Source organism: Brachionichthys hirsutus, chromosome 2 (genome assembly GCF_040956055.1).
Source record: "Brachionichthys hirsutus isolate HB-005 chromosome 2, CSIRO-AGI_Bhir_v1, whole genome shotgun sequence".
In the NCBI taxonomy this organism is placed as follows: domain Eukaryota; kingdom Metazoa; phylum Chordata; class Actinopteri; order Lophiiformes; family Brachionichthyidae; genus Brachionichthys; species Brachionichthys hirsutus.
Window position 1 is genome coordinate 17,096,853 of NC_090898.1, and position 17,630 is coordinate 17,114,482.

The 17,630-nt window shown below is 51.8% G+C and overlaps 1 protein-coding gene across 1 annotated transcript in view; it reads right to left on the reverse strand.

The window, feature by feature from the left end:
• The window catches only part of hspg2 (heparan sulfate proteoglycan 2), an 86,555-nt gene that overhangs the window by 23,834 nt on the left and 45,091 nt on the right, over nt 1–17,630 (reverse strand). The window contains 35 exon segments of the mRNA XM_068749964.1: nt 404–548; nt 631–715; nt 1,200–1,217; nt 1,339–1,455; nt 1,522–1,669; nt 1,744–1,856; nt 1,935–2,201; nt 2,275–2,372; nt 2,560–2,722; nt 2,816–3,076; nt 3,156–3,335; nt 3,432–3,627; nt 3,695–3,876; nt 3,970–4,104; nt 4,324–4,467; nt 4,573–4,708; nt 4,804–4,955; nt 5,126–5,261; nt 7,054–7,131; nt 7,251–7,414; nt 7,734–7,886; nt 8,805–8,927; nt 10,152–10,211; nt 13,006–13,186; nt 13,253–13,353; nt 13,452–13,562; nt 13,638–13,802; nt 15,472–15,530; nt 15,628–15,714; nt 15,927–16,054; nt 16,125–16,238; nt 16,316–16,546; nt 16,685–16,777; nt 16,854–16,946; nt 17,501–17,581. Of these exon segments, the coding sequence (XP_068606065.1) occupies nt 404–548; nt 631–715; nt 1,200–1,217; nt 1,339–1,455; nt 1,522–1,669; nt 1,744–1,856; nt 1,935–2,201; nt 2,275–2,372; nt 2,560–2,722; nt 2,816–3,076; nt 3,156–3,335; nt 3,432–3,627; nt 3,695–3,876; nt 3,970–4,104; nt 4,324–4,467; nt 4,573–4,708; nt 4,804–4,955; nt 5,126–5,261; nt 7,054–7,131; nt 7,251–7,414; nt 7,734–7,886; nt 8,805–8,927; nt 10,152–10,211; nt 13,006–13,186; nt 13,253–13,353; nt 13,452–13,562; nt 13,638–13,802; nt 15,472–15,530; nt 15,628–15,714; nt 15,927–16,054; nt 16,125–16,238; nt 16,316–16,546; nt 16,685–16,777; nt 16,854–16,946; nt 17,501–17,581 (4,698 nt within the window).

Sequence of the window (17,630 nt, forward strand, 5' to 3'; positions counted from 1 at the left end):
GTCACCGGACATGGGTGGAGGTTTGTGACCAGACCCCCTCTCCGTGGGTACCCAGTGGCGAGCGGTCCCATCCTCACTAAAGCCGTTGCTATATCAATTGAGTGGATACGTGTTGTTATCGAGAAGTTCTAACCTGCTGATGCTCTTCAGCTATTCCACTTTGAAAACGCAACAGGAGATCTTTTCAGAATCCAGCATGGATTTCAAGAGCAGACAATAAGTTCCCCTTGCATTCAGGAAAGAGCAGGAAGTGGAACAAGTCTCTTATAGCTAATCTATTTCATTCATTCATATGCCGATGAATGTTTTCCTGCTGAAACAAAGCTTAGACAGAGGAAATAAAAGGTGCCCATCTGAGCAGACATCGGTAAATATCGACAGGGTCCACATCTGACAGAAGTACCTGTGAGCTGCCGTTGATCGGCTCCCCGCCGTCCACCACGATGGAACCCAGAGTCAGGTTGCGAAACAATTCAACGGTGTGAAACTCTCCCAGTTTGAGAGGGAAGGGGTCACGAATGGTGGCCATGCCAGAGCCGACGTCAAACCTGAGGTGACACGATGGAGCGCCGTCAACGGGGCGGGCGTGCTGCGCGTCCAATCAATTCAGAGAGCGGCCAGCTAAAGAACCTGAACTCCAAACGACCGCCAACAAGCCCCAGAGAGATGAAGTCTGCTCCGGTGGTCTTCCTCTGGCCGTTGTAGAGGATCATGCCTGCATCACAACACATCAGCCAATCATCCGCTGGATGCAGTCGAGTTCTTTGAGGAACTTCCTCCAGTTATTGGTGGAACAATCTCAGTCTGATCCTATTTCTCTTAGTCATTTCAAGACTTGAGACGACACAAGAGAAAAGGAGACTTGTTAGGATGCACATTTTTTGCAGTGCAGGTGGATGGTGGGCCAGCATGCTGCAATGAGGCGCACCTGAAGCCGACCAAAGCCCGGCCCAAAGCTCGGCTACAACCCGTCACTGGGCTGAAAGCAGAGCAGAACCTGCTGGGTCGGAGCACATGCGCATTGGTGGCATGCCTCCACTGATATCAGGATGATCAATACTAATAATCTCTGCTTTTAGAGCTGCAGTGGACCTGAAAGCACCTCGAGCTGAAGATGGGGGCGTAAAGCTGTTATTCAGACTGCGGCCCCCCCACGAGGGCTTTTCATGCATCAAGTGAAGGTCAGCACTGACACTCACCAGCGTACAACATGAGACCTTCTCACCACACAGGTGAGAACAGGAGGTGAGACGGGGGAGACAGAAGAGGAAGGGACGTGACACGTCTGTTCTATTGTGGAGGACAACACACAGCTGAGGACGGCGTCGACCTTCTTACCGTCAACATTGTCAGGCCTGAAGGTGACTTTAATGTTGAAAGCCTTGTAGGCATTTTTGATGGTGGGCAGGGTGAGATAGGACAAGGGTTCCTGGGCAAAGTATGGCATCACTCTCTCTGGAAAACAAATGGCCTCATGGTGAGATGCAGGCGAGGAGCTCCTTCTTCTGACAGAACACTAACCGTGAACTCGGAGAGTGGTAAAGGCTTCCACTTTTCCCTGCTTGTTGGAGGCGGTGCACACGTACGTCCCAGAATCGTCCTGGGACACTCGAGGAACAGTCAGAACGTTGACAACCTGCACACACTTGGGGGGGAGCTCCCGGTCCAGCTGGAAGCAGACACAGACGCTGCTAAGCGGCTAAGCGGGGGTTCAGGCGGCTCCGGACGGCTCGGGTCTCTTACCTTGGACCATTTAATCTCAGGTACGGGGAAGCCCGAAGCCAAACAAGGCATGACGGCATCCGAGCCAACCGTCACCTCCTTCGTCTCAGGCAGCGCCACGATTTGAGGAAGGGCTGTGAAAACAGGCCAAAGATTTAAGTGGGGGTCGATGAGATGAGCGCTAATGCCGGGGGGGTCTTTTGTCCTCTCACATTGCACGTTAAGGACCACTTGGGACTGCACTGAGCCCACGTCGTTGGTGGCCGTGCAGCGGTACTGTCCGGCATCGGCATCCGTCGCCTGCTCGATCCTCAGCGTGCCGCCTTGAACCATGACGCGAGGAGGCAGGGACCCGCCCACTTTGCTCCACTGCACCGTGGGCTTCGGGTCCCCCACGGCCTGGCACTCAAACTCCACAGAGTTCCCGATCATCACAGTCTGCACCGAGGTTCGGACGTTGATCATCACCTTCGGCAGGGCTGTCAAGAAGAGGAGACGTGGTGCATGGGCTGGGGCGGGGCGTGCGGCGCACCCGCCCGGAGCGTGACGCACCTTGGATGGCCAGCCTGGCGGCGTCCTGAGCCTGACCGGACGCACTGCTGGCTCTGCAGATGTAGACGCCTTCGTTGCTTTGTTCAAGGCTCTCAATCCTGCAGAGAACGGCAACTTGAGACCCGTGAAAAAACGCCGCTGGATGTTTTATTGCACAAAATGTAAATGGCTGCTGAAGAGTCTAAAGAACGGCGTGCACACACATACGTAAGTATATGGAGACTCTACAAAGGTATCCTTTAACACGCTCAGGTGTGAACACAAAGGAACTGCTCATTCAGTTACCTGAGCACCCCGTCCTTGATGTGGTGCTTCGGTGGCAGAGCTCCTCCTTCTTTCAGCCACTCAATTTTGGTTTCTATCCCACCTGCTGCTGAACAGGTGAACTCCACGGCGCTGCCCTGGGCCTTGACTTCCACCTGGGGTGACACACGCACAGCCAAAGGGGCTGGGCCGAAGAGCAGGGTGATGACCTCAGGCCTTTGGGGGTCAACGTTTACGTGAACTACCCAAGAATGTGTTCGGCGGTAAAGTTCCTTACACCTGACCGTGACTTTGGCGATCGCCTCGCTGTTTCCCACCCTGTTGCTGACCGTGCACCTGTAGCTCCCAGCATCCTCAGCTGCAGCCAGGTTGATCTGCAGATCCCCTCCACTAACCTCGGCCCTTAGGGGGAGGACCCCATCCCGTTTGGTCCAGGTGTAGGTCAGGGGAGGGGTCCCATGTGCCAGACACTGCAATCTGATCACTTCGCCGACCCGCACGGCCACATCATCGGGCAGAGGCGTGGCGTAGGGAGGGGCTGAACCCACGAGGACCAAAGCTGCTTCACATGCTTTCTCAAGTTCTGGACATAATTGTGGTGCTACGTTCAGACTCACTCTCCACGTCGAGCACGGCGGTGGCGTCGGCGGTCCCCAGGCTGTTGCTGGCGCTGCAGATGAACTCTCCGGAGTCTCGGCGTCCCACGCTGGGCAGCACCAGGCTGCCGTTCACCACCTGGTGTCTCCACGGCAGGGGGGAACGCAGCTTGGCCCACGTGATGGTCGGGGAGGGGAAACCTAGAAGGGCGACTCGTTATCAACAATTCTACAAATACATCGTCTTTATTTCAAGGTCATGCAAGACGAAGGTTGGATGGCGTCGGTCCCCGTTACCGTGAGCCTCGCAGCGTAGCGTTGCCGTCTGTCCCTCCACCACCACCATCAGTGGCTCAGGAACAGACGCCCTCGGCGCTGTTGGTACTTGGAACCCCCCCTCAACCAGGACCTCCACCCTCAGCTCAGTGGTGCCTTCGCTGTTGCGAGCTGTACACACATACGTGCCGCTGTCTTCTGGGCGAGCCACGAGGATCTGCACCAGAGAAGACACGGAAGCATGTCCCTGATCCATCCTCAGAGGGACGGGACGATGGGGTTACCTGCATCACTGCGTCGGACCCCATGGGCACCGGGCTGCTCAGCATGATCTTGCGGTTGCTGTCCAGTCTGTGCCATGAAACTGAGGGGCGGGGCTCTCCTGAAGCCTGACATTCCAAATTAATGGGTTCACCCATAAGAACATGCACAGGCCCAGCAGGAGTGATGGTTGCCGCAGGAGACTCTGGAGACACAGGTGCGAAATAATCAGGTGCGATCCAGCCCCGTCTGGAGGCTCGGAGGTTGTGCTCAGGTGTGTGTTTGGCGTGGAACTTACCTTTAACAATCAAAGACACAATGGTGTGGGTGATTCCGAATGGGTTGCTAGCCACGCAGCGGTAGGCACCGTGGTTGTCATGGCGGACGCCGGCGATGGTGATAACAGAACCATCGGGGCTAACGTCAGCATTGTCTGCAGAACAGAGGAGCAGCGGATCATCACCTGGAGGTTTGAGGGAGCCGGGCCCAAGGGCCGTGGCAGGAAGGGCGTAAAACGCTGCCAGAATTAAGCATGGTTGATAGAAATGAGCAGAAACATTCCACAAACGATGAAGAGTAGGGTAACGAAGAAGGCTTCAGAGGAGGAGGAGGATTAAGCAGGCCGACGCCTCGGTGTGGGCGTGGCTCCTACCTGGCAGCGGCTGGTTGCTGGCCAGTCTCCACTCCAGTCTCACGGGCTGGGCGCCGCTGTACACGACGCAGCTGAAGCTGGCCGCTTCCCCGACTCGCACCACGGCGCTGTGGGGCTCGATGGCGATGATGGGACTCTGAAGACCTGCGGCCGAAACCGGGGCTTAGCGCGGAAACCTTCGGTATGAGGTCATTGGTCATGTGACTCCTGCTTCTTCTTCGCTTGGAATGGATCCCCTGGTTGACTTACGCGAAGAAGAGGAAGTTACGGACACCGAGACGGACGCCTGGTGGACGTGGGATCCAGCGTTGCCCTTCACCTGACAGGTGTACTCTCCTGAGTCCCCTGGGCTGGCTGACAGGATCCGCAGCAGGCTGCCCAGAACCTGTCCACATGGGACCGCAGGAAAACATGGAGAAAGTCCTCAGCATCCTCCATTTCTCCATGACTCGTCTTCCGCTTTGGCATCGTCGTGGTTACCTGGTGGTTAGAGGAGAGGCGTCCATTGGCTCTCGTCCAGGTGACTTGGGGAGGAGGGATTCCCGGGGCCAAACAGCTCAGCTCGAGACTCTGGCCCTCTTGGACGTCAGCTGGCGACGGCTGGATGCTAACCGCCGAGGACGTCTGTCCCGCTGCAGAGACACAGACTGAGTCTGAGACGTTCCGATTGTCTTCGCTTAGCAGCAGGTCCCCAAAGAGGATCTCCGCGCTTTCATCGGAACGTTTTAATGATCCCCTCCCCCATTAGCAACATGACGTCATTCCCAGGCCATCGGAGCTGCCCCAGGTGCGTCGGACTCACCTTTGAACACAGTGACTTTAATAGGAGCGCTGTTCGAGCCGATGCTGTTGCTTCCAACGCACACGTACGTTCCCGCGTCGGCCATCTTGATGTTGGGGATGAGCAGCGTTCCGATGTCGGTGCGGTCCGTGCTGGCCTGGTGAAGACAGGAAGAGAGAAGGTGTGGAAAAGCTCCTCTCATGTTAAACACTGCAAAACAGCAAGATGCTTGAGTGCGTCAGAAAACACGGACCACACCCACGGTGGACTGAGACCGCGAGCTAGCAGCATCCAGCGTTAGCCAACGCGCCACACCTTGCTGCTGCTGACACGGCGAGCTAGCAGCATCCAGCGTTAGCCAACGCGCCACACCTTGCTGCTGCTGACACGGCGAGCTAGCAGCATCCAGCGTTAGCCAACGCGCCACACCTTGCTGCTGCTGACACGGCGAGCTAGCAGCATCCAGCGTTAGCCAACGCGCCACACCTTGCTGCTGCTGACATGGCGAGCTAGCAGCATCCAGCGTTAGCCAACGCGCCACACCTTGCTGCTGCTGACACGGCGAGCTAGCAGCATCCAGCGTTAGCCAACGCGCCACACCTTGCTGCTGCTGACACGGCGAGCTAGCAGCATCCAGCGTTAGCCAACGCGCCACACCTTGCTGCTGCTGACACGGCGAGCTAGCAGCATCCAGCGTTAGCCAACGCGCCACACCTTGCTGCTGCTGACACGGCGAGCTAGCAGCATCCAGCGTTAGCCAACGCGCCACACCTTGCTGCTGCTGACACGGCGAGCTAGCAGCATCCAGCGTTAGCCAACGCGCCACACCTTGCTGCTGCTGACATGGCGAGCTAGCAGCATCCAGCGTTAGCCAACGCGCCACACCTTGCTGCTGCTGACACGGCGAGCTAGCAGCATCCAGCGTTAGCCAACGCGCCACACCTTGCTGCTGCTGACACGGCGAGCTAGCAGCATCCAGCGTTAGCCAACGCGCCACACCTTGCTGCTGCTGACACGGCGAGCTAGCAGCATCCAGCGTTAGCCAACGCGCCACACCTTGCTGCTGCTGACACGGCGAGCTAGCAGCATCCAGCGTTAGCCAACGCGCCACACCTTGCTGCTGCTGACACGGCGAGCTAGCAGCATCCAGCGTTAGCCAACGCGCCACACTCCAGTCATTCACCATTTGTTAATGATTCGACGACGATTACGTTTCGTGTGGCGTTATCTTCAAAGATCCATGGCTGGTGATTTCAAAAGTGAAATTAAGAGCGTTATTGATTATCGATCAGAGGTCTTAGCTGAAAGACCTTCTCCAGTCCGCGTGGAGCTTTGGGAACCTAATCTGTTTCTACACGACGATGCAGGATGGCCCAGCGAGGAGGCGCTCCGGAGGATTACTGTATCCTGTACAGACAAAGCTGCTTAGCTCCAGCCCATTCAACCATGAGGGAAGCGAACCCGAGCAGCGCCGAGCCGGGCCCGGCTTTTCAAAGCATGCCGTTTGCTCGAGCATACAGAATTTCTGCGTGGTCGCACGGCAGAGCCCGGCCCCCCCTGGCAAAGGCTGACACCAGACAGCGGCTCTCTGAGGCAGAACTAAACAAGCCCCGGAGCCCTCGTGGACCACAGAGCCCCCTTGGGGCTGGGGGGGGGTCTGGATCAGAACAAAATAAGTCAGAAATACCCACAGTACCTACTGTATTCTTAGTCCTGTTAATACACTGGACGTGTGGAATGGTGATGAGGACAGCACAAAGGCGGGACAATGGAACACCAAGTCCTAGAACCAGGACCGCATGCACTGACCAGCTAACTAGACTAACTAGCTGCCTCAGCTCAGGGACCCAATCAGTCATGCTTTTAGTCAACATGTGAAGACGAGGTCAGCAGAGGACGACTGAACTACGAGACAAGCAGACAGACAGACACCGGACAGGTGGACACACCTGCAGCTCCTCAATACGTCTCTGTAACACATCGAGACTGTTGCTTTTAAACTGATGGAAACCGTGAGAGGGAATGGCCTGAGTAAAAGTACATTTAAAAAAAGGGGAGGAAACAAACAGAAAGGCAAATGGTCAAATCTCTGAGACACAGAATGATCCAACAGCATCGGCACTGGGCACGTTAGGACGGATCTCACCTGTGGAGGGACCTGTCCTTCGTGTTTCAGCCAGGTGAGCTTTGGGGTGGGTGATCCTGCTGCTCTGCAATATAACCTCAAGGTGTCGCCTTCATGGACTCCAGTATTTTGGGGACTGACTTGGACTTGGGGATGAGTGCCGAGGCCACTTGGGTTCGATGGCGCTGACCGGAAAATATGAATGATCACTCAAACGTCCAGCACAACCATGGCGACCCGAGGAATGGCCTTACAGTATCATGAAGGGGGGGACGCTCGTCCCCTTCTAAAGCAAGAGGGGGACGTCTGCATCAGGAATATTCTGGCCAGCAGTGACGCTGCCGTTTCTCACGAGGAACCTCCTCGTTTGGGTACGAAACGAAACCACCAAATCAGGATTTACATTCCCAGGACCAGCATGAGGCGGGTCCCTCCATGAGGAGGCGGGTCCCCGTGAGGAGGCGGCACCAGAACCACAACCACGTGACGCGCACGTAAACATACCTTGAACGATGAGTGAAACCCGAGATGTGTGCTCTCCGTGAGAGTTCAGGGCCTTGCAGGCGTATTGTCCCTCATCAGCTGGGTCCACCGCCGCGAAGGTCAGGACGCCGCCTCGAACCAGCGCTCCAGGACTCATCAGGTTCCCTGGACCTCCTGCAACAAGCCCACAGTTCTATCCTGGATGCCCTTTCCACAAATCCTACACAAGCAAGCGTCTCGTCTTGGACGATGTTCATTCCACGGTGTCATTGCGTAGGGAACCACAGAACCGGTTGAGAAACGTGAAGAAACGTCAAAAAAACTGATTTAAGATCAATCAGAGGCAAAAATATGTAATCACTCAATTCTGAGGAAATTCTCCTGGAAGCAGCATCAGAACTGGGTTCTGTTCTGAGTGGACGTCGGGGCTCTTCATCAGTCCAGCTCCAGCTGTCACCAGGTCCGTTCTCCCAGTCGGAATCCTGTCATGGATCTGCAGGTGGATCGGGATCCGGACCGTTTGCAGCCCGTGACTTTGACATTATGTCTTATCTTAAAAATGACGTCATCTTCACCAAACTTCCCATCAACCGATGGAATAAGAACGTGTTTGCTGAAGCTGTGATGATGTCGTGTCGTTCCCCTCCTCCCACCTCATGTGTCCCTTTTGATTGGCTGTCAGTTTTCTACCTGGACGCTTTGACACCTTCCTTGTTCTGCTTCTCTTTTGTTCGTGCCGGGCCCAGACTTCAGAGGCAGCTGACCCAGAACAGCCAACATGTTCCTGTGAAGATTCTAGAAGAACTTCCTGTCTGTCCGGTGCAGCAGAACTCGTTATACCTGCAGACTAAGCAGCAGATTTCACCTGATGCAGGTGTTTACTGTGGAACTATAAATTGAGAATTGAGTGATTCCATGTTTCCGCCGTGCTCCGTCTGAAACTACAGACTGACTACAGTCACCGCCTTCTTTTGTAAGCTTCATTTTGTGGCATGTCTGTGATTATTTGTTTCTACAAAGGCAGCAGGTGGATGAACACCCCCCCCCCCCCCCACCAGGTTTCCCAGCGTATGTGAACCAGACTCTGCGTACCGATCCATTCGATGACGGGGGTTGGGTTCCCGGTCGCCATGCAGTGAAACTCTGCCCGCTGGCCTTGCTGGACATTGAGGACTGAAGGCGTGGCGCTGGCCACGGGTTGGGCCCCCTCCGCCGCTACAGAAGGAGACAGTCAATCATTGGTGGAAGCTCAGAGAGGAGCCAAAGAGCTAGCCAAAGGGCTAGCAGCTGTCCCGCCCTACAAGGACAGTCCTTGGCAGCACAGCTAAACACACCTCACTCCCCATGAACCAAGGAGGAACCAAAGAACCCGAGGAGGACGGGTCCACACTTTTAATGCCATACCATAATGGTTCGTTTTTAGCAGAATGGCAACGCTGGTGCCAAGTGACCGGACTGTCCATGCCTCCTGCAGATTGATTGATTTTGCAGTTTACTGCTGTTAGTGCTATTGGATGCTGCTATTCGTGGATCTGTGCAATTAAGAATGTGTATATATTTTAAGAACATGTATACGTTGAATTACTGTGTTTCTGTTTTAATGACAGTTATACGCCTCGAACTCGGACCTGAGTGCAAATCCCAGGGATGAGATCCGCCCTCTGGACAGGGATTAGAACCTAGATACCACTGGAGGTAAGAAAGGAAAACACTTTCTCACACTTTGGAACTACAGAATCGTGATCTGCAGTTTGACCTCAATGTAAATGTCTTTGGTGAAACTGGATTCGGGCCTCTCGCACTGGAGAGACCCGGATCCAGTTTCAGGGTGATGGGATGAGTTCAGCACAGGATGAAGCCCAGATGATGCTGACAAAAGAGAAGAGTGTAATGCAAATGAGGAAGAGGAAGAGGAAGTATGAAGAGGTACACATCAGGACTCTGAATGTGGATACATTGTCACCCACAATAAAAGTTAGCATATTGCTATCTAACCGATGCTAACACGTAGACTACGATATTAACATGCCCCTTTGCGAGGGATGAAGCTGCTGACTGATCTTTTGAAGTGATGACTCAGCATTCATGAGGAGCTGCCCGTGGAATGATCATGCACATTTTCTTGCAGTGATGGACCCAAAGAGCCCAAAGAGCTCAAAGAGCCGGGTAGGAGGCGGCGGCCATGCTCGTGTACAATCCAAGCAGTACTCTGTACTCTGTACGGGACGAGCATCTTCACGTCTAAATTGTGTTTCGCTCACAGCGTCTGAGACCATCTGGACCTTCGGGTGTCAGAGTGCAAAAAGTGCTGATTGTCCACGGGCAGCCGGCCAGCCCAGAATCCGTGCTGTGGAAGATGAACGCATGCATGACCCAGAAAGGGAGAGTTGGGGCTGTCCCGGAGCCCGGCAGAGGAAAACCATGCCCATGCAGACTTACGCTTTCTGTGTCCTTCAAACATTTCATAGGCTGTGTAAAACATCTGAGTCTGTGAGGCCTCTGGAGGTGTGGAGGAAGGAGGGGGGGACAGGTAAGTCAGGGTGACAGCAATTTACTTCCCATTTCCCTGGAGACACTTATCCATCTCCAAATGTGGGCCGTGGGGGGGGGGGGGGGGGGTTAGTCCAATTCATTCCAAAAAGCAGAGCCAATTATGAACAGAGAACTCCGGAACTCAGAGCTACAAGTGAAGACACACACACACACACACACACTGGAGTAGCGTGATGACAAACTGTGCGGCAGCACTAGGGGTTATAATGCAGGTTAGCAGCACTAGGGGTTATAATGCAGCATAGCAGCACTAGGGGTTATAATGCAGCATAGCAGCACTAGGGGTTATAATGCAGCATAGCAGCACTAGGGGTTATAATGCAGCATAGCAGCACTAGGGGTTATAATGCAGCATAGCAGCACTAGGGGTTATAATGCAGGTTAGCAGCACTAGGGGTTATAATGCAGCATAGCAGCACTAGGGGTTATAATGCAGCATAGCAGCACTAGGGGTTATAATGCAGCATAGCAGCACTAGGGGTTATAATGCAGCATAGCAGCACTAGGGGTTATAATGCAGCATAGCAGCACTAGGGGTTATAATGCAGCATAGCAGCACTAGGGGTTATAATGCAGCATAGCAGCACTAGGGGTTATAATGCAGGTTAGCAGCACTAGGGGTTATAATGCAGCATAGCAGCACTACGGGTTATAATGCAGCATAGCAGCACTAGGGGTTATAATGCAGCATAGCAGCACTAGGGGTTATAATGCAGCATAGCAGCACTAGGGGTTATAATGCAGCATAGCAGCACTAGGGGTTATAATGCAGCATAGCAGCACTAGGGGTTATAATGCAGCATAGCAGCACTAGGGGTTATAATGCAGGTTAGCAGCACTAGGGGTTATAATGCAGCGTAGCAGCACTAGGGGTTATAATGCAGCATAGCAGCACTAGGGGTTATAATGCAGCATAGCAGCACTAGGGGTTATAATGCGGCTTTAAACACTGGCTTTACTTCCACACACACACCAGATCAGGACAATTAAGTAGGCCCCGCCCATCAATCAGCAAATCGCTGAGATCATCTGTTGTCATTTTAATCAATTTCCTCTTTCACAGTAAAGTTAAATACATTACAAAGTGACATTTTTACATGACATGTTTAAAATGAAAGGTGTTTAAAAGTGGAAGTGACGCTTTAGAGAAGCACCATCGGGTTCATTTCATCATAATTAAAACAGGAAGTGACTCTTTAGAGAAGCACCATCGGGTTCATGTCATCATAATTAAAACAGGAAGTGACGCTTTAGAGAAGCACCATCGGGTTCATTTCATCATAATTAAAACAGGAAGTGACGCTTTAGAGAAGCACCATCGGGTTCATTTCATCATAATTAAAACAGGAAGTGACTCTTTAGAGAAGCACCATCGGGTTCATGTCATCATAATTAAAACAGGAAGTGACGCTTTAGAGGAGCACCATCGGGTTCATTTCATCATAATTAAAACAGGAAGTGACGCTTTAGAGAAGCACCATCGGGTTCATTTCATCATAATTAAAACAGGAAGTGACGCTTTAGAGGAGCACCATCGGGTTCATTTCATCATAATTAAAACAGTAAGTGACGCTTTAGAGAAGCACCATCGGGTTCATGTCATCATAATTAAAACAGGAAGTGACGCTTTAGAGAAGCACCATCGGGTTCATTTCATCATAATTAAAACAGGAAGTGACTCTTTAGAGAAGCACCATCGGGTTCATTTCATCATAATTAAAACAGGAAGTGACGCTTTAGAGAAGCACCATCGGGTTCATGTCATCATAATTAAAACAGGAAGTGACGCTTTAGAGAAGCACCATCGGGTTCATGTCATCATAATTACGTTTTGGGTGTAAAATACTCGGTGTTGTCCTGGTAAAACACCTGAAATGACCTCACTGTGAACCCACTTGGTTTAAGGTTACAATATCCCCACAGCTAATTACTTAAAAAAACGAAAACAAAAAGAAACCAACATTTTATGACAGAATAACATTTATCAGTCAATAACAACAACTTTGACGGGATGTACATAAGATGAGCGTAATGCACATTGAGAATGATTATCGGCAATATGGGGATTAAATAAACGCTGTTCCTGTATGAATGGACGAGACACAAAAAAGGCGGAGTCACACAGCAGCGCTGGCGAGGAGCGCTTTAAACATTTATGGCTTCAGATACACAGATCGTCAATTCAGGAACAAATACTGTGGAACAGCACAAAAGTCTTCAGAGCAGCTGGGTCTTTCTGCTTGTCGTCCCTTCCAGATACGCTGCAGTCCTCGGCGGACCCCCCCCCCCCCCCATCATCTGACACTACAGCTCAGGCAGGAACCCAGAGATAAAGACACCAGAACCCGCCTGTGAAACCTCTGAGAGCAGAAACCCAACGATCAAGAAGCAAACCATCAGCGAAGAATCCACCCCCCCAGCAGAAAAAGCAAACGGGACACAAAGGAAGGATAGCTAGCATGGACCCCCCAATGACTCAGGTAGATGGACGTGTGATTAAATCTAGAACTGAAGATTTGACTCCCTCCAGTTTTATTTTAACAAAGATCCAGAAAAAGAGACTTTAAAAGAAGAAGAGCGGAAAGACGGAGAGACGAGGCTGATCTGTGTCTGGAAGCGGAAGCACAAGCACTGGTTAGAAGTTAGAAGAACCGCAAGCCTCTAGTGTTACAGTGCATGATGGGAGATGCAGTACCACAGAGCTGGGGCTAAATGGGCCGGCGCTGATGGGCTAGCAAACCTGACACGTAGAGGAAGGCCCGCCCCTCGTCCATGGCAAGCATGTTGGAGCCCGTGCAAATGTAGACGCCTGCATCCTCGGGCCGGACCTTCTGAATTGTGAGGATGCCGTTGAAGTCCATGGCCCGGTTGGGCAGCTTACGGTTACCCATCCGTGTCCACACTAGCGTGTAGGCTGGCGACTAGAGAGGGGGGAGCAGGTAAGCAAGCGATCAAACGGACAAACGAGCTCGCTGAAGCAGCCATACCTTGCTCTTGGCAGTGCAGATGAAGCTGGCAGTAGCCCCCACCCTGACGGTCTGGGATTTGGGCTCCTCCACCGTCACCTCAATGGGTTTTGATGGTACGTCTGTTGGCATTGAGAGAGACGGTTTCTACTGAGTTACAGGTAGAACATCTGGGCAGGTAACCGAGGACTTGCTAATCAGGCAGAGAGACCAGACTCACTCGTGACGACGATTTCAGCGTGGCTCCTGTTGGTGCTGCGCTGGTCTCTGCAGGTGCAGACGTAGACGCCGGCGTCACCTGGCTGGACGTTGGGGAAGTAGAGCTCTGCTCCTGCAAGTAGGGTAGAGCCACAGGTGAAAATCACACATGGCCACCGCTGGATGAGTCAGAGTAGTTCTAACATACCTTGCCTGCGTCGCTCAGCACTGCTGGAGAGGGGCTGGCCATCCTCTCTGGACCAGTAGAAATAGTGGGGGGGGTTGCCGGACACCTGACAGCGGAGGGTGACAGAACCGTCCTTGGTTGCTCGGACTCTCTCTGGGTAAACCTTCACCACCAGGGAGGCTGCAGCTGTAGAGCCAGCAGGAATAGAGCTTTCACTGTCGCCAGCACTCGGTAGGAAGTACCGGGACTTCTGCAAGCGGCCGCTACGCTCGGTTTTAACCCTTCACCAGCTGCACCGAGCTCAGAGACTTCATTACCCATAATGCCCTGTGCTTTACGAGACAAGCGCGCATGCGTCGTTCAATCCGCCCACTGTAAACATAGTAGTCCTCCCAAGAGGACTGTAGTTCCAACAGGTAACTTAACAGACTGGTAACTTACCTGTCTGTTAATAACAAGCAAAGGGAACCTAAATGTGTTCTCATTTGTATTATTTAAATTCTATACACATAAAAACCTGATCAATTTGATCATGAGTAACGATTTGAGCCCAGCTAGTGCCTTTCATTTTGGGTCTTGGGGGGGAAGGGCGGAGCTTGTGCTCATTAACCAGCGCGGGCTCTGTCTGACTCCTCCCAGCTGCCCTGGAACTCATATATATCCGATAGTCATCACGACTCTCTCCGGATCAAACCCCCCCTCCTTTTTTTTGTCCACCTACGCTGCACATATTAATTGCCTTAGTAATTTATTGTAATTGATTGTAATTTATGTAATCTATTGTCATTCATTGTCATTTTGCATCAGTGGTGTAATTTATTTTAGATTAATTGTTAGTTTGCATCGGCTTTGTAAAATCATTTTATTTTTCTAATGTTACTTTGCATCAATTGAGTTATTGAATATTGGTTTTATTTTTATTTGTATTGTTAAATTTGTATTGTTAATTGTGGATGATTTATGTACGAAGGACTTTCAACGGAAACAAGACCGCAAGAAATGCTCCTCTGAGACAGGATGTGTGACTGTACTTGTACTGTAATACATTCTACTGTGTGACTGTACTTGTACTGTAATACATGCTACTGTGTGACTGTACTTGTACTGTAATACATGCTACTGTGTGACTGTACTTGTACTGTAATACATGCTACTGTGTGACTGTACTTGTACTGTAATACATGCTACTGTTTGACTGTACTTGTACTGTAATACATTCTACTGTGTGACTGTACTTGTACTGTAATACATGCTACTGTGTGACTGTACTTGTACTGTAATACATGCTACGGTGTGACTGTACTTGTACTGTAATACATGCTACTGTGTGACTGTACTTGTACTGTAATACATGCTACTGTGTGACTGTACTTGTACTGTAATACATGCTACTGTGTGACTGTACTTGTACTGTAATACATGCTACTGTGTGACTGTACTTGTACTCTAACATTCTATCTAATAAATATATTCATCATCATAGAGAATATTAGAGATCTTTGGTTGTACATGTGATCTGCTAACTGCAGGAGAGGTAAAGTTCACCAAACGTTGTTGCAACCTAACGAGCTCGTAGTGGATCGAGCTCGTAGTGGATCGAGCTCGTAGTGGATCGAGTTCGTAGTGGATCGAGTTCTAGTGGATTGAGTTCTAGTGGATCGAGCTTGTAGTGGATCGAGTTCGTAGTGGATCGAGCTCGTAGTGGATCGAGTTCGTAGTGGATCGAGCTCGTAGTAGATCGAGTTCGTAGTGGATCGAGTTCGTAGTGGATCGAGTTCGTAATGGATCGAGCTCGTAGTGGATCGAGCTCGTAGTGGATCGAGTTCATACAAGGGTACCTGTGAGGTAAACTCACCATCATATGGATGACACTTCTGTCTCTCCTGAGGGTTGCCAACATACCCGGGGGCACAACTAAAGAGTCGGAGAGGAAGGACCGCAGCGTGAACAGCTTGGTAGGCTGACCTGTGCCCTACCAGCTGGAGCTTTCAGTTTGGACTGGCTACCCTACCGTTCGCAGTACTGGCCCGTGTACCCCGGCTGGCAGGCAGTACACTGGTAGCCTCCATTTCCAAGGCTCTCACAGGTGGGGGAGAACCTGTCAAAAAATGCGAGCAGGGTTAGAAAAGCCAAACATTTCAGCAGGAAATGAAGACGGAATATTTCATGCTGGAAACAGCTCAATAGTGGCATTAAAGGAAAGCGCAGTAAAATCTGCTCAAAACAAGAGCAAGGAAGAAAAATAAGGAGGCATCTGGAGCTATGAATGGATGTGGAATGTGAGTTGTTGGAACCCGTGCCAGGACTCACTGGTTATCCGGGTCAGTGTGGGGGCAGGCGCAGGGCTGGCAGTCCTCCGGGGTGCCAACAGTCGGGTCGCCAAAGAAGCCAGGAGCGCACCGCTCGCAGAGCTCCCCCTGAGTGTTGTGTAGGCAGATCTGGAAGGACAAAGGTCACATTCATCACGCCCATCTCTGCGGGTCTGAATGGCAGCCTGCTGCGTCTTACCGTGCAGGTGCCAGTCTCCGGGTGGCAGGAGTCAGAGTGTCCGTTGCATTCACAGAGCTCACAGTGGCCAAGGTATAATCCTCCTCCGGTGCGGGTATATCCTGGTGCACAATCCTGCAAGACAAAGGTTTATGAGGCACAATCACTCCGCATTTCCTGCAGCTGAATCAACAAATCAGGAAAATGCAGACCTGGCAAGAGAGTCCCTGGTATCCAGGTGGGCAGCGGCACTGCTCCACCTCCAGGGCCTGAGCCAGGCCGCTGTAGTTTGGCACTGCCACTTCCATGCTGATGTCAAAGATGCTGGAGGAGCGCATCTCAGTGGAGTAGGATGCTCGAACCAAAACGTCATCCAGGTCAGCCAAAACCATCATCAGGTGCTCTCGAGTGGCGGGCATGCCGTCGGGGCGACGCCAGTGTTCCTGAGCAACCAAATGAAGGCTCGGTGTGAATTTGGTTTGCTCTAAATCTGGAGTTAATATTGCTTCATTATTGATCTGCAGCAATCAGTGGTTAGTTATTCATCCCTTCAGTAAGTAGAGGCCACTGGCTGGACTCACCTCTCTGAAGACCACCTGGACCTGCTGGGTCTCTCTGCCGCCCTGCTCCCTCCGTGGCCAGGGCTTCGTCGCCACCAGAGTGATGTCGTTTCCCTGCAGGAACACTGACCGCTCAGGAATGCTTGCACTCATGGGAGAAAACCGTGAAGCGCCATGACGGCATACTCACAATGATCTGCACGTCGGCGTCATCGATCGTTGTCCCCCTCGGACCCGCCACATAGGAGATGGTGTATTTCAGTTTTCCACCGTACGAGCCCACCTAAACACGGGTAATAAAGACAGGGGTCGAGCTCCACTGCAAACATGATTAGAAGTTCATCTGTATTGAATCCCGAACAGGTGATCGGGTTTACCATTTTACCAACGTTTAGCAAGTTGTCCACATCTTAAAGTCTTATTAGTCTAGGTGCATCTCCCAGTGTCAAATAATGCACGTCGATAAAACCCTATCTCACAATGTTCACGAAAGTTTAATACACGCCTGACTTTATTCGGATCCACTTTGATCCGCCTCTTCCTCATTCTTCAACGGGCCATGAAAATGTGTGTAATCTGGTTATCATAAGAACAGAAAAGTAAAAAGTAGGACTGTATTTAAATGGTTGGCCAATCCGATGGCTGTTGTGAGGATGAACCAGTAGACTGTTTAATCTTGCTTCCCTTTTATTAATGACACCGACGACGAAGAACAAAACCCCCTGTGGCTCTCCGACAGAGGAGGGGTCTGGATGAACTCAACAGAGAACGGAGTGTGAGGGACACGTGAGGCTGGACGGCGGTGACTGGGCTGCCAGAGGTCAAGTCTTCAGTTACCTTGTCCTCTGTGAACTGAGCTGGGAGCTGCCAGTAGAGCAGATCCTCCCGGAGCAAGCCAAAACCTTTGACCAGAGCATACTGAGAGGAAGAGGAGGAAGAAGAGGCATGAGAACAGAGACGGCGACAG